The following is a 15542-nucleotide window of genomic DNA, read 5'->3' on the forward strand; positions in this document are numbered from 1 at the left end:
CCCCAGCAGCACCTGGCATTGGGGTGTCAGGGCTGGAGAGGTGGGGGACAGCCAGGCGGGGTGGGAGGGACCCCTGGGCTGCAGGGACCTGGGTGTCCCTGGGGGCAAGCAGAGCCTGGCAGGAGGGTCTGGGGACTGCCAGCGGGTGCAGTGGGTGCAGGTGCCTAGTGTCCCCTGCCCAGTGCTCAGGACTTGTGCATGGTACTCAGTGCCCTCTGCCCATGGGTGCCCATGGCACCCACTGCCCCTGCCTGCTGCCCAGTACCAGTGTGTGGTGCCAATGCTGGTGCCAGTGCATGGTGCTGGAGCTCGGTGCCTGGTGCATGGCACACAGTGCTGGTGCTGGTGCCAGTGGATGGTACTGGTGCCTGTACTGGTATCAGTGCCCGGTCCTGGCGGTGGTGACAGTGCACGGTATCACTGCCTGCTGTGTGGTGCTGGTGCCAGTGCACGATGCCAGTGCCCATGCCGGTGCTGGTATCCACTGCCTGGTGCCAGAGCCAGTGCCCAGTGGCTGGTACCAGTGGCTAGCGCTGGTGCCTGGTGCATGATGCTCGGTGCTGGTGGTCATGCCCAGTGCCTCTGTCCAGTGCCCAGTTCCCACTGCCCAGTGCCCCCTGCCCCATGCCCCTGTCCAGTACTGGTGCCAGTGCCCAGTGCCCTCCTGCCCAGTGTCCCTGCCCAGTGCCCAGTGCGCCCTGCCTGGTACCTAGTGCCTGGTACTGGCGCTCAGTTCCTTGGGCCCCCGCCCGGTGCCAGTGTCCAGAGCAGGCGCGGGCCGGGTCGGTCTGTCAAGGCCGGGCGGTGGGTACCGTCGGTCGGGGCCGGGGCGGTCGGTGCCGGGCCGGGGTGGTTGGTGTGGGGCCAGGGCGGTGGGTGCCGGGGCGGTGGGTGCCGGGGCGGTCGGTGTGGGGCGGTCGGTGCCGGGCCGGGGCGGGGGGTGCCGGGGCGGGGGTGCCGGGGCGGTGGGTGCCGGGGCGGTCGGTGTGGGGCCGGGGCGGTGGGCGCCGGTGCCGGGGCGGTGGGTGCCGGGGCGGTGGGTGTGGGGCCGGGCGGGCGGCCGGGGCCGGGCGGCGCCGGGCGGGGCGGTCCGTGCAGGAGGAAGCGCAGCCGGCGGCAGAGCGGCCCCGCAGCCGGCCGGAGCCCCGCCGTCGGTGAGTGCCGGGAGCGACCCGCTGCCCTCGCCCTGCCTGCTCCCCCTGCCCTTCCCTTGCCACCCTCTGCCTGCCCTGCCTGCCCTCCTTCTCCTGCCTGCCCTCCTTCCCCTGCCCCCTCACCCCAGTTCTCCTTCTCCCCCGGCCTGCCTCGGCCCCTGCCCTCTCCCTACTGCCCCTGTCCTGTCCCCTCCTTCCCCCGCCTCTGCCTCTCCTTCCCCCCGCACGCATTTCTCCCCCTTCCTCTCCCCAGTGCCTGCACCCCACCCCTGAGACCTGTCTCCCTCCAGAAGCTCCTACCCCACCCCACTGCCCTACCTTGCACCCTGTCTCCCACCCAGCACCCCCTCCTGCCCCTCAGCACCCTGCCCACCCCCATGTCTCCCTGCCCAGGTGTCACCCTCTCCTGCCTCCCCTCGCAGCTCTGCCATCAGGGCCACACGGCCAAAGGGTATGAGTTGCATGTCGGCGTGCCCTGGGGCTGGCGGGGAGGGGGGAGCACAGCTCTGCACCCTGCTCCCAAACCAGCAGGGTCTGCCAGGGGTCCCTTCCCCGTGCCGTGAGAACAATCCCAGCACTGACACCCCCCGCAGCCCCGGTTAACGGGGTCTCTGTCTCGCAGGAGGTGGGCAATGCCAGCCAGGCCACACGTGCTGACGACGAGAAGGGAGATGGATCGTGGTGTCAGCCTGGAGAACCCCTATGCCAGCGTCAACATCTCACGGGACCAGTTCCGGCAAAGCTTCATCACTCGCTACCTGAAGGACGAGCCCACCGTCATCGCCAACCCTGCAGCTGTGCCCACGTACGGCGTGGAGGAGCAGGCGACCCCACTGGCAGCTGGAACAGCCCAACCATTTCCACGGGGAAGTCCTGGTCCCGTCCCTACAACCCCTATGGCAGCCTGAGGATGCCCAATGGGGAATCGCCCAACTCCTTCTACACTGTCACCCTGGACAAGCCACCCGAGGGCCAGGAGTGGGAGGCTGGCGGGAAATGTGGCCACTGCAGGTGCTGCCCCTGCTGCAGAAAGTGCTGCTGTGTCATCTCCTAAGGGTCCTGCTGCACCCACGGGACGTGCTGACCATGGGATGGGGCCGGGTGGCCCCGCGGGGACGTGGCTGCCCGGCCTGGGTGCCCCAGGGAGCTGCCCCGGCGCCTGGCAGAGCTGGCAGCTGGGAGGTGGCACTGGCTGGACTCACCGTCGCTTTTCACCCGTGAGCTCTGCAGCCAGATCCGCTGGTGATGGGCACCTGCCAGGTCCTGAGAGCCCACTGTGTGGCATGGGGGACAAGGACAGGTCCCCCCCTGAGGCCCGGGAGCCTTGAGGATGATGTGTGCCAATGCAGATGCCACCGAGAAGTGCCTACACTGGGGATGGGGCAGCACTTTGAGCCTGCGATCCTGTATCCTGACCCTGCCAGTCTGCCCTTGCTGGGAAACCTCCAACTCTGGGGAAGGTGCAGGCATCGTCCGCCTGCCGGAGGGTAGGTTTGGATGATGGCAGCCCTGTGTGCGTGGCAGAGGAGGGCATTGTTATCACTGTCTTGGAGTGGTGGAGAGGAGCCAGGGACATGCCCCCAGCCGGGATGGGGACCCACCTCCCCAGAACTGAGCGGTCCCCCCACCCACAGCATCATGGGGATGTGGCAGCACCCTGTGCCAAGCTCCGGCTGGGTACCGCTGCTCCTCGCCACGCTGCCCATGGGACAGAGGAAAGGAGACAGGAAGGACAGACAGACAGACAAAGCATGGCAGAGTGCCGGGCAGCACTCCAGGGCAGCACCTGATGGCACAGCATGGGTGCGAGTGTTAACGTCCCAGTGCCAGGAAACCCCCGGCCCCATTCGGTTCCTCCTGCCAGGCTTGCGGGGTGCTGGGCACAACCCCTTGCCCCATCTGCATCCCGGCTCGGGGCTCCACACTGCATTGGGGCCAGGTCCAGTGCGGAGCGCTGGCCCAGCTCCAGCAGCAGTAGCACTGGGGCACCCCGTTTGGGATGCGGATCCCCATTGTTCGCCTTTCTGTGACCCCCTGGGCATTGAGGAAGGCGAGCGAGGAGCCTGCTGGCCTCTTCACGGCATGCTGGGGCAGCTCCAGGCTGGGTTTTCGGCTGGGACTGGTGCCGCCAACCTGGAACAAGCCAGCCGTTGTGCTGGCGTCCCACGGGTGGCCGTGCTGCCAGGCGGCAGCTGCGTAAGCACCACGGCTGCTGCAGGAACTGCCTGGTCTGCAGGGGCAAGGGCTTGGAAAGAGCGTGTGTGTTAGCAGATGACTTCAGGGTGCTGCAAATAAAATTACAGCCATCTCCTCCCCTGCCAAGGTACGCCTCTTCCCTCCGCCCTGGGTTTTCCGGGATTCCCGTGGCGGGTTGTGTAAGGGCAGCGCAGGGGGCACACAGCCTTCTCCTCTCCCCTCAAAACCAGGCTTAACTGTTGCACTGCTGACTTGCGGCAGCAGCAGTGGCATGCTGAGCTCTTCAGCTCGCTGCTGCCTGCTGTCCTGCTGCCAGCCTGGGCCCAACGCTCCCCTCGCCCAGGCGTTTCCAGTACAGCCTGCTCCTGCCTGCCTGGGGACACTGGCTGGTGCTCAGCCGACCCTGCCAAGCTGGATGGCTGTCCTGTCTTTTGGAAAAAGCGAGCCCAGCTTTGGGGGGTGGGCTGGGGAAGGGGTAGGTTCCTGGCTGGGCCAGCTGGGTGGGCTTTGTGGCACTGCCCCAGCTGGCTGCCGACCCCCTGGGAGCCCACCACCACCGGGATCCCACCAGCACTGGGAGCCCACCAGAACTGGGAGCCCACCACCCCAGGAAGCCCACACCCTTGAAATCCCACCACCCCTGGGAGCTTCTGGGCTGGGGTGGCAGTGGCTTGGCAGAGGTGCGGGGCAGAGCCCTGCCAGTTTGCCCCCCCCCGCCCTGACCCCTCTGCCTGGCCCAGGTCCCATGCCAGTGGGTGGCCGGGGGGGTGTGCAGCTTGCAGGAGGAGGTTGGCAGGGACACAGCCCCATTGCGTCCACGCTGCACAAGGAGCGCTCTTGTCCACCCTGCCTGGACCACGGGCAGTGCTGGCACGGGGACGGGCAGATCCACCCCTTGTGTGCTTTTGTGGCCTCAACGCCAGCCCTGCCCTGCCGCAGAGCCCACCCGCCACGTGGCTGGGCAGGGACCTGGCATCACCACGTTGGCTTGGCTGAAACCCACATCCTGCAGAGGCTGCTCGGTGCCCCAGGGGTCTGACATGCTCTGCAGGGACGAACATGGTTTGGGAGGGAAAACTGTCCCTGAGGAGTGTCTGGCGCCTTCGGCAGAGCCCCAGGACTAGTGGGGTTGGCATTAGCAGGGGGCCAAAGGGCGAGGGATACGCTGGCCTGGCCCGGGCAGGGTGCTGGCAGGGTGCAGCATCTGCCAGTAGTGCCGTGTGTCACTGCTGCCCTTCGCTCTGCCTAACCTTGGGGCGACAGCAAACAAGCCAGGGGAGGCAGGGCAGAGTGCTGCCTGCCAGACACCTGGGCAATGATTAAGCTGGAGGCAGCAGGAAAGCTGGGGGGGTGAGCAGGGGAGGGCACAGGATGCTGGCCCAGACCTCGACAGGGCTCCGGGTGACATGGGCAGCTGTGTGCAGGGGCCCATGGGTGCTCCCTGGATGCATTTCATCTTCGAAGGGTGCTCAGGAGTGTGGAGGGTTGTGCTGGGTGATTGCCACCTACTGCATCTGGAGTGTGGGTGGTGATGCACGGCTCTGGCTCATCTGAATCAGACCTTTGCACTCCCCTGAGGGTGCCGCTCCCTGCCCTGCTGTGCCAAAGGTCCTTGCAGCTCTCGGGGATGAGTCCTGGGAACAGGAAAAGACATTTCCCGCCCATGCGTGTCGCTGCTGATTGCAGATACGCCTTCCCTGTGCCTCGATTCGGGTGTTTCAGCAGGGCTCAGGGAGCCCAGCCAGGGCTGAGCGCCGGTTTCAGGCAGCGTGCCCCTTGGTGTCACCCTGCGCGGCTTGGAGGATGCACAGCCCACGTCACCAAGGGCCCCCCCGCCCCAAGCCCTGCCTGTGGGGTGCAGGGCGGTGAGCCGGGGTGCACAGCCCCGCACCAGGGGCTTGCGTGCAACGGGCAGATGTGGCCAAGCGCAGCTGGGCACAACCCCTCGATGGGGCATGGCTCTGCTGGCATCTGGGAAGAGGACACGAGGGCTGATGGGCAGGGGATGGGCAGGGGCTGGAGTGGGGTAGGAGGGCAGGCAGGGTGGCCTGCAGGTCCCTGGGCACACAGCCTTGGAGGGGGCATGCTGTGCCCATCCGGGCGCCAGCTCTGCCCTGGCTGCTGGCATCCAGGGTGCTGCCACTCACCCCACAGGCATGCAGAGTGGTAGCCTGAGATGCCAGGCCACAGTGGGAATCCCACACAGCTGGTTCCTGATCCGCCCAGGGCCCACGGCCCTTGCCCCCACCTCGGCCAGTGGGTTTGGCCAAAACCGAGGTCCCCGGCACAGCCCCGTCCCAAGCCAGCCACCCTGCCATCCCTTGCCTGCTGCCAGCCCGGCAAGGGGAGGGCAAAGCCCTGCCATGGGATGCCATCCCCACACCTGGGGATCCACGGGCACGAGCACCCCATGTGCATTGCCTGGGGAAACCTGTGACAGAGGATGTATCAGGATCCTGTGTCAGGATACGGCCACTGTGCCCCCAAAGGTGCTGTGCTGCCAGCTCTGCTGCCTTGCTCGCAAGCACAGGCGCCAAGGGTCGAGTTTTTCTGCAGAGCCCGGTGACCCTGTGAGGCTCTCGGCTTCCAAAACCCCCAATTCTTGCTGCCGAGGAGTGCTGGAAACATGGCCCAAGGGCTGCTGAAATGTTTGGTAAGCAGGCAGCGCAGGAGAGCACTGCCTGTCTCCCTGCCTGCATTCCTGCCTGCTCCTGCCTGGAGCAGGAGCTGCTGCCCTCTCCTGCTCCCACGCAGAAATGCTGCTGGGTGTCCTGGCAGCCTTGACCTGGCTCCAGGATGTGTTTTTCTCCTCCAGGATCCTGGGTTCAGGATCTGTCCCCCTACCACACTCCCTGTTTTCAATCTTCCCCTGCTCGGAGCACCCTCCCGTGCAGAGGCTGTGGCATTGCTGCTGGACCAAGGGCCGCGCAGGGGGCTGGCAGCTGCAGGGACTGAGTCTGCCACCACCCTGGTGCTGTCACCTCCCCTGGGTCGTGTCGTGCATTGTCATGAACCTTGCAGATGTCACCGAGGGGTGCTGGGCTCTCCCCAGCCTGGTGATGAGCATCGGCCCTGGCAGAGCCAAGGGTAACTCAGCCCCCAGTGCAAGAGCCTGCAGCCCCAGCTGGAAGAGCAGGAGCAGGTCACGGATGCGTCTGTGGCAGCGGTCACGCCCAGGCACCAGACGAGGAGCACCACCCCACGCGTGGGCACTGCCAGCTGGGACCAGGCTGGAGCCTCGGTGTCCCTGCGCCAGCCCCAGCCCCTCCACCCCCGCAAGCCTGGAGCCTCGCTGTTCCCTCCTGCTCCAGTCGCAGCCGTCCCCGCAGCCCGGACCACCTGGGGATGTGTGGGCTGGAGTGCGACGGGTATCTCTGCTGGCCAACATCTGTCCAGATGTTCTTGGCCATGGGGGGTGGCCGAGGATGTGGAAGACTCCGCTGCTGCCGCCCAGGTAGAGCTGATGTCCAAGTCCTCTCTGCCCACAGTGAAGCCCAGAGCTCCTTGGCCTCACGGGGACGGTTTCTTCTGCTAATGAAGCAGAGATGGACAGTTAATGACTGCTCCTGGGGCTTAGATTTCAGAGGTCTTTGTTATCTGGGTGCTTGTAACCCAATCTCCCAAGCTTGGCTTCCCGACAGCAGATCCGATAGCACGCCTGTCCCTGAAAGGTGAGCCCTTTCCCACTACCAGAGCCATCAGCAGCCACCAGGACCTGGCTGGGGAGCTGCTGGCAGCTTGGGCCCCCGATGCTCCCCATGGGACTGCTGCAGCCCCCCGGCACGGCGCAGCCCTTCTGCCACCTCCCCTGAGGCCCTGGGGGAGCATCTCAGGACAGGTAGGTATGGGGGACAGGGGAGGAGAGGGATGCCTGTGTATATCAAAATGCTTGAGGTCACCCATAGAGAGGGAGTGGGGTCTTGGTGGCCTCCAGGAGAGGTTTACAAATATGCTGGTGGGTACCAGACCCTCCCTTAAGATGAGGCTGGACTCCTCAACACCTCTCTGCCAGCCTGCGTGCCTGTCCCCTGCTGCTGACAGCGGTGCCACGGCGGCCTGGCACAGCCCGGGGCTGGCGAGGAGCACTGCCTGGTCCTCTGGATGCTGCTCCCCTGCCCACCTGGCTGACACACTCCTGCCCACCCCATATTCCCCACCAACCCAGAGCCTGGGCAGGCTGCTGAGGTCCAAGCAGCCCAGATCCCTCATGGGACGTAAGGGGCATTTGGCAGAGCTCCTGGCAGAGGTGCAGGGTGGCATCAGGGAAAACGCATCCCCTTTGGATGCCGGCAGAGCTATCTGTAGTGGCAGGGTCCTGCTTTTCTAGGCAGGGCTGCCCACAGGGCAGGCAGGCAGCAGGCAGGGATGTTGGGCAGGGAGCCTGATGCCCCTGGGAACCCACCACATGGGTCTGGTCCCCATATCTCCCATGCATCAGATGCACTCCGAGGTGGTATCCCACAGCTGGGCCGTGGGTCTGATGGCTCCTCTCGCCCTCCCCTCTCCAGCATGTCCCAGGCCGGTGGCAGCCCCCGGGCAGAGGATGCAGGGCTGTGTGTCGGGGCGCACTCGCGCACCCCAAGCCGGGGCAGCCAGCGGGTTGAGTGCATCATCTGCTACTCCTCCTACGACCTGTGCGGCCGGCTGCCGCGCCGGCTCTACTGCGGCCATACCTTCTGCCAAGCCTGCCTGAAACGCCTTGACGCTGTCGCCAACGAGCAGCGCTGGATCCCCTGCCCGCAGTGCCGTCAAAATACACCCACGCCGCGTGGCGGCGTTGCCATGCTTGACCTCGACCTGGCCACCTTCCTCGCCATCAAGGCTGACAAGGAGCATCCCCGGGTGGCTGGCAGGTCCCAGCCCGACTTGGCCACCAAGGGCTCGTGCAAAGAGAAGGTGATCACCCAGCAGCCGGCAGGGCTGTGCCAAGATGCGGTGCCTCCGGCGCTCTTCCCCCGACGTGGCTGCTGCCAGCCGTGCCTGTGCTGTGGGGTGACGGCGGCCTTCGAGAGCTGAGCATGAGGAGGGGGCTGCCGGCGGTGTGCGGGCAGCTGAGCCCCTGGGGTGCAGTCTGGGACCATTTTTGGGGACTCCACGCCATGCCCTAGACCCACGTGTGGACAGCAGCGATGGGCTATGCTGGCAGCCTGGGAAGGGCTTCAGCTTGCTCAGGGCTTGCTGTCCATCCTGCCAGGATTTGGGTTGCAATGGGGGGGGATGAAGATGCCCCCACCCCCTCATCCTGCCCACCCACCCCTCTGACAGCTCAGAAACCTGGTCCAGCCACCATGGATGTAGCCGGGTGCCTGGCCCAGGGCTTGCTCACGTCCGGCTTCTCCACGCATGTGGCTCTGTGGCAGGGACACCCCTGCCGAGCATCCCCAGGCAGGGGACACGGGAGCCTGGCACAGCACAGCGACACAGCGATGCTCTGGGGAGCGTGTGGCAACCCGAAAGCTTCGTGACTATTAAACAACGCCCTGTTGGCCCTGCTGGGCTGCGTGTCTTGGTCGCATTTGTCAGCAAGCCTCGGGCTAGCCCTGGGAGAGCCCTGCCTGTGGTGGGGGTGGGACGGGGAGAAGTAACCTGCCCTGCCGGATTGCTTTCCTTTAAGTGTTTGCTCTGTTGGCAACTTGCATGAGAAATTTGGGTGTTGGGGTAGCTGGACAGTTGAAACTGAGGATGACAGAGCCCACGGGAGCTCCTGCTTGGCCTTGTGCTCCAGGGCTTGTGCCAGGTTTGGTTTTCCTGCCTGACCCTCTCCCCATCCCCTACCTGCACACCTGCATGCAGCCCGTACAGAAGCCCCTCCGCTGTTTTTCCAGGTCGTGTCTTTGCATGGCTTTTCCCTGCCTCACTCCAAACAGGGAGTGCAAGGATGAGAGCCCAAACAGCCGGGTGTGGGTTTAACAGAGGCCAAATGGGGAAGGACTGGGGTGCACCAGGGTGATATTAATACAGTTCCTGGGCAGGGCTTGGCATTGCCTGGGCAGCTCTTGTGGTCGGTCCTTCCTCAGAGCCCATCTTCTGCATCTGTTTGCCATGTGGTTTATGAGCTCTTGCAATATCCCAGCATCAGGCACCACTGGGTGCACCTTGGGGCTCAGCAGGGGTCCCCAGCCTGTGCCTGCATGGGGCCAGCAGTGATCTCATGTCCCCTGGGCAGTCCTGGTGCTTGGCTGTCCCCTGCACTGGATGCCAGGGCTCCAGCCAGAGAAGTCCAGCACCCGTGCCGTGCACAGCACTCCTACCATGCACAGCACCCACCCTGTGCACAGCACCCACCCCATTCACAGCACCCACGCCATACACAGCACCCACAGCCTGCATGGCACCCACACCGTGCACAGCGCCCATGCACAATTCTGCCACTTGGTGTCACCTGTTATAAAAAAGTCAGAGCTCTGAGATGTGCCCAGCAGAGCCCAACCTGGGGAGCTCCAGCCATGGGAGCAGGGCCACCAGGGATGCCCCAGGGCAGAGGTGCCCAGGGGGGACAGCAGAAGCGTGGTGTGGTTTAGGAACTCCATGGGGTGGGCATCTGCCTGCCTTGGATCTTTAATTGCATGGAAACATGCAAGAAATTAAAGCCTTCAAGGATGGGATAAAAGCTGACATAGAGTCTTAAAGCACCTTCCCCTCCATCTTCATGTGCACCCCTAGGGCTGCCCAGGGGCTCACTCTCCCCAGATATTTCACAGGTGGGTGGTGGGAAGAGTCTGTGATGGATCCATCCTGGCTCCGGGCACAGCTCCATACAAAGGTGCCAGCAGGACTCTGTGCTCAGCCCGGCACCTTGGGTCCCAGCTTTTCAATGGTGGAGGGTGACAAAGACCCATGGCTCCCTGTCCCTATGCCCAGGTCTTTGCCTCCATGCTCTCCCCCAGCACCAGAACCAAGCTGGGAAGCTTGGCCCTTGCCATGTGCCTCTGTGCATGTCCCTGTGGCTCCCAGCCGATCCCTGAAGGAGTTTATCTGCCCCTCCATCACTTTATTGTGGGAACGGTCTTGGCATGCTGGCTGGGCACCCTGATTTACACCCCTTGGCCAGAGCAGGGCTGGTGTTGAGCCCCATGCCTTGAAGGACTCCTCCGTCGGTCAGCACAGGCCACCTGAGCTGTCCTTGCAGAGCGGATGCTCGGAGCAGCCTCTCCTGGTGCTGGCCCTGGGGCCAGGCTTGCCTGTTCTGCATGGAGCCCAAAATCACAGGAGGAGGCATTGCGGCGGGGGAGCGGGACACCGGTGGATGCAGCCCTGGCTGGGGACAGGGACCTGGGCTCTTTCTGCAGGGTGCTGGGTCCCCCTGTTCCAGAGAAGGGGGCAGTGACAGGGACCCATGCTCTGCCAAGCACTGGCAGCATGTGTGAAGGGACAGTGGTGGCACTGCTGGGGTGCAGGACCCCAAAGGGTCACCAGCCTGCAATTGCAGCAGGGTGCAGCCAATGTATGCAAAACAAGAGTGGGGTCAGGCACGACCAGCACCAGCGCTGCACTTGGCCGCTGTCCCTAGCAGGCAGGACACTGAGGACATCTCTCCTGCCATGTGCCGTGAGGGTGTGCAGCGGGGTGACAGCGAGTGGCTGGTGGAGGAGCTGAGAGGAGTTTGCAGCCTCCTGGGCTCTCTGAGCAAAAAAGCTGGAAATAGCCTTGCTTTTAATAGTTTGGGGTTTTTTTCAATGAATTTTGCACTTCTCACCTGATCCCAGGTGGCCGCAGGCAGTGGGCAATGCAACCCCTGGGGAGGAAGAGCATTTTAGGACAGGGCTCCCTAAAAATTCAGGTCTCCATACAGCCCGCAGCTGCTGGCGGGATGAGCTGGTGCTGCAGCTCCACGTGGCTGTGGGTTTGTGCCCTGCTTCGGGGCTGGGCTGGGCTGGGCTGGGCTGGAGGATTCCTCTGAATTATTTCCAGATGGGGATTAATGCAGCAAACCGAGTTTGCTGCAGGATAGATAAACAAACCAAAGCTCCTCTGGATGCTATTAATAAACCGCCTGCCTGCTGCTTCTGCCCCAGATTTGGGAACATCCCAGTCCTGGCCTGGGGTGCAGCCATGTGCTGCCTTGCTGCCCGTCCGGCCCTTTGGCTGTGGGGCAGAAGTGCCAGGGATTCCTCCGGGACTGTGACCAGTCCTAATGGAGGGGTCCTAAATGGGACAGGAGTTGTGAAGGTGTGAGTGGAGGATGGCGTTTCTGCTCTGGGTCCTTGCTCTGGGCTGTGAGTGGGATGAGGTGCTGCCGGCCGTGTCCCCTGGTCCCCCAGTGTCTGCTGAACTCTGCCAGGGCTGGTGGGTGCTGGGAGGTGACACCTCTCCTCTCCAGCCTTCTGCTGCAGGGCTTCAGGCAGCTTTGAAACCGGAGCAAGTGTAAACAGGGTGGAAACAGACCTTGAGCCCTCTCGAACTGGCACTGCCATGCTGGGGCAAGGGCAAACAAGTTTTGGCTGGCTGCAGCCCAGCAAGCTCACCTTTCCCATGTCTTCTCATGTGGGGGCTCCTGGGTGTCCCCCAGTGTGCATGCGGACGTGTGATCCTGCTAGGGAGGAGGAGGGTGGCCCATGGGACTCACATCCCAACGCTCCTCATTTTGGCATGGCTTGTGGTCTCCTGCCAGGGGCAAATAGAGCCTGGCCAGGGGCTAGGCTCAGCTCCCAGCAGAGCTCCCCATTGAGAGCCTCTGGGCCTGGTGGGCCAGCACAGAAGATGGGGTTAGACCTGCCAATGATATGATTTAAGCTTTGACCCACCCCAGCCAGCTACAGGGGTCCTGAGTCCATACACCCCTCTGTACATGGCTGGTGAGGCAGCACAACCATGAGGGATGTCCCGTGGGGAGGATGGAGGCCAAGGGATGGGTCTGGTTTTGCTTTTTTCCAGCTCTCCAGCCTGCAGCACACACAAGGAGTTAATCGCAGGCCATGCGGAGCTGGCTGCTTACCTGGCTGGAGCAGTGCCTGGCAGAGGGAGGGACGAGGGCACGGCTCTGCACCTTGCCAGGGCAGGCATCACTGCAAAAATATTTGCTCAAAAAAGTGCAGCTCCACCCCGAGAAAAACTGGGGCCGGGAGCGCAGCCCGCTCTGGGTTTGCAGACAGAAGGTGGCGGCGAGCAGGGGAATGCGTGTGGCTGCAGGGACCTGAGCACGTCCACCCGCTCCCCTTGTAGCCGGGCACTGCCCAGCACCTCCACTCCGCACCGCAGGGCTCAACCGAGGGTGCCGGGCAGGGACGGGTAGCTGGGCAAGGTGACGGGCGCTAGGGATCCTGCCTGTGGGGGAATCCCAGCACCGGAGGTCGGGGAGCCCTTGCTGCCTCAGTGGGCAGCCATGGGCTGCTGGAGGGGCCCCAGCACTGTGCTGGCCTACCTGCTTCTCCTGCGCCCGCTGCCCTCGCCAGCCTGCCCCGCCGTCTGCCGCTGCTCCTTGGGGGAGGTGGACTGCAGCGAGCATGCCCTCCGCGAGGTGCCACAGAGCCTGTCGACCAACACCAGCGCCCTGTGGCTTGGCTACAACTTCATCACTGTGCTGGGGCCGCGCTCCTTCCCTCCCCTGCCGGGGCTGCTGCTGCTCAGCCTGCCCCACAACCGCCTGGCGCTGATCCACAGCCAGGCGCTGGTGGGGCTCGGGGCACTGCAGGAGCTGGACCTCAGCAACAACTACTTAACCGTGCTGACCCCTGAAACCTTCCTGCCCCTCACCAGCCTGGCCACGCTCAACCTGGGCAGCAACAGGCTGGGGGAGCTGGAGCCTGGGGTGCTGCATGCCCTGCCCCAGCTCCGAGCCCTCCTCCTGCAGGACAACCCCTGGGTGTGCAGCTGCAGCATCCTGCCCCTCTGGCGCTGGCTCAGCCACAACAGGGAAAAAGTGCAAGGTGAGTGCCCGGAGGACCGTGTCCCCAAGCCCCCCACCCACTCCATGCTGGCTGGTCGCCCCGTCGGGGCTGAGGCAGGACCCAGCACCCTGGCTGCTAGTCGGCCATGGGCTTGCGTGATCAGTGCCCATGGGGGTATGGCGAGGTTCCCCAGGACCTGTCCTCAGGCCATGGCAGCTCTTGTGTCTGCCTGGGTGGATGCATCCTTGGGTCTGGTATCTGGTGCCCACCCTTGGTCCTTGGTCACCAGCAGGGATTGCCTGGAGAGGAGGGCTGGGCAATGGCCCAGCAACAGGCACCCAGTGCTGTCCCCTGCAGTGGCACCAGTCCTGCCACGTTGAGGGCAAGGCATGCTGGGCAATGGGCACCTGAGGGGGCAAGAAGAGCCTGTGTGTCAGAGTGGGCATCACCGCTGACCCAGCCAGGACTCAGTGCCTTCAGCCCCTTCCCCAATGCCTTCATGAACATGCGTCTGATCCTGCATTGCTTCCCCCGTGAACCTTGGTGAGAGACAGCTCTGCCAGCAAGGTCTCTCCCTCTGCTGTCACCCACTCCTGCTTGCTTCCAGCTTGGGCGCACGCCTGTCACTCGTGCTGGCTGGGACCTTCTGTGGCATCTCCAGGCTGGCTGCTCACTGCTCCCCGCATCTGTCCCCTGGGAATCAGGCCTACCACCTTGCCTGCCCCATCTACTGTCCTGCCCCAAACCTATTTTCCAGTGCCCCCTCCAGCACTGCACCCACCTCCCCATCCCATCCCACTCCCCAGGGCACAGGACATAGATGAGTCCTGAACCCTCCCTGCTCCTCTTCTTTGTACCCTGCCCTGAGCGATCTTGGTCAACCCAGCCCCTGTCCTCCTGCCTTGGTCCTGTCTGTCCCATACAGACCTGCTGTCCTCTCTGTCCTTGACACCTGCCCTGTCCCAGCTGCCCAGTGTGCCCGTCAGCATTGCTTTTCTCTTGCAGAGAAGAGTTTGCTCCTCTGCAGAGTCCCAGAGCGGCTGAACAAGTATCCGATCATGGCCTTCAGGAATGAGTCCTTCAGGCAATGTCAGGAGACCTCACTGTCCGCCCAGCACTACATCACCTTCTTGATCATTGGACCATTCTCCTTCATGGCCAGCATCATCTTCTGCACCTTCATGGGCTCCATCATAGTGGTTTACCACAACCTGCGCAGGGAAGCCCACTTCTGGAGGAGACCCCGCATCTGCAGGGGCCGCCGAGGCAGGGTGACCAGGCTTTAGCCCTGGGCAGGCTGTAGTCCATGCTCTTCTCCAGCTGTCTGCACCCCACTGTTGCAAACATTTTCCTGTGGACCAGTGAGAGGATGCTCTGTTCCTGGAAATCGCTTTTCTTCCTCCTCCCAGAGTCCCCCAAGACAATGCCAAGCTCCCTCTGCCCCGCTGCCAGGGGGAGCAGCCTCCAGCTCAGCCCCTCTGCAGGGCACAGCCTGACCACAGATGCTCTCAGTGTTTCGGGAGGCTCCCCCAGGACACCCTCCGACCTGCACATCCCCTTCCTGGGGGGGCCCAGCTGATCCTTCTCCTCCAGCTCACCCTGTCCTGCCCCTTCTGCTGTCCAGGGCCCCAGTGTGCATTTCAGGGTGCACCGTATGCCTCCGTGTGCCTTTTGGTGCATCCTGGGAGCCCCTGTGTACATCTCAGGACACACCATATTCCTCTGGGTGCCTTTCAGTGCCCCCAGGAGTCTTCATTTGCCTTTCGGTGTGGCCCAGGAGCCTCTGCGTGCCTTTCAGTTTGCCCCAAAGCCCTCCTTGGGCCTTTTGATGCCCCCAGCACTCCCCATCTGCCATTCAGTGAGCCCAGCAGCCTCAGTGTGCCTTTCCGTGCCCTCAAGACCCCTCGGCTTGGCTTTTCGTGCATCCAAATGCCATCCTTTTGGCTTTCTGTGTCCTGACAGGCATTGGTTTGCCTTTTGGTGTGCCCCAGAGCTCTCTGTGTGCCTTTTGGTGCACCTGAAGATCTCTGGGTGCTTTTTGGGCACTCCAGAGCCTCCATGGGACCTTCAGTAAGCCCCAGACCCCTCTGTGTGCTGCCCAAGGACAGGGAAGGTTGGAAAACGTTTCTTTTGATAGGCTTTTTCCTTGAGACAGGGCTGCTGGTGCTGAGAAGGCTCAGCCAACAACCAAGATCTAGGGTGAGGCTGAGGTTTAGGGTGAGGGTTGGAAAGACAAAGCCGTGAGCTCCCACTGATGTGGTTTGGCAAAGGGGCTGCCAAAGGATGGGTGAGGCTGCACAGTGGTTCCTCCCCCAATAGCTTTTCCCCTAGGCTAAAGCTCATCCAAGGCCAAGGTCTAGGGTTA

At 63.6% G+C, this 15542-nt stretch overlaps 3 protein-coding genes across 3 annotated transcripts; all 3 read left to right on the forward strand.

Annotated features, from left to right (window-relative positions):
• The first annotated feature begins 1785 nt into the window (after nt 1-1785).
• CYSRT1 (cysteine rich tail 1) lies at nt 1786-2239 on the forward strand. Its single transcript, XM_050908127.1, is given in 2 exon segments — nt 1786-1976; nt 1979-2239. Coding segments are annotated over 2 exon segments (420 nt in total). The 5' UTR covers nt 1786; the 3' UTR covers nt 2209-2239.
• Nucleotides 2240-7859: 5620 nt separating this feature from the next.
• Nucleotides 7860-8366, forward strand: RNF224 (ring finger protein 224). Its single transcript, XM_050908169.1, has one exon. The coding sequence runs from the start codon at nt 7860-7862 to the stop codon at nt 8364-8366; it is 507 nt and encodes a 168-aa protein (XP_050764126.1).
• A 3166-nt stretch (nt 8367-11532) lies between these two features.
• On the forward strand, nt 11533-14463 carry LRRC26 (leucine rich repeat containing 26). The gene is made up of 3 exons (XM_050908143.1): nt 11533-11580; nt 12583-13216; nt 14183-14463. Exons 1-3 carry the CDS (start codon nt 11533-11535, stop codon nt 14461-14463), a joined length of 963 nt encoding a protein of 320 aa, XP_050764100.1.
• The last annotated feature ends 1079 nt before the right edge of the window (nt 14464-15542 follow it).

This window comes from Gymnogyps californianus, chromosome 18 (assembly GCF_018139145.2).
Source record: "Gymnogyps californianus isolate 813 chromosome 18, ASM1813914v2, whole genome shotgun sequence".
Taxonomy (NCBI): Eukaryota; Metazoa; Chordata; class Aves; order Accipitriformes; family Cathartidae; genus Gymnogyps; species Gymnogyps californianus.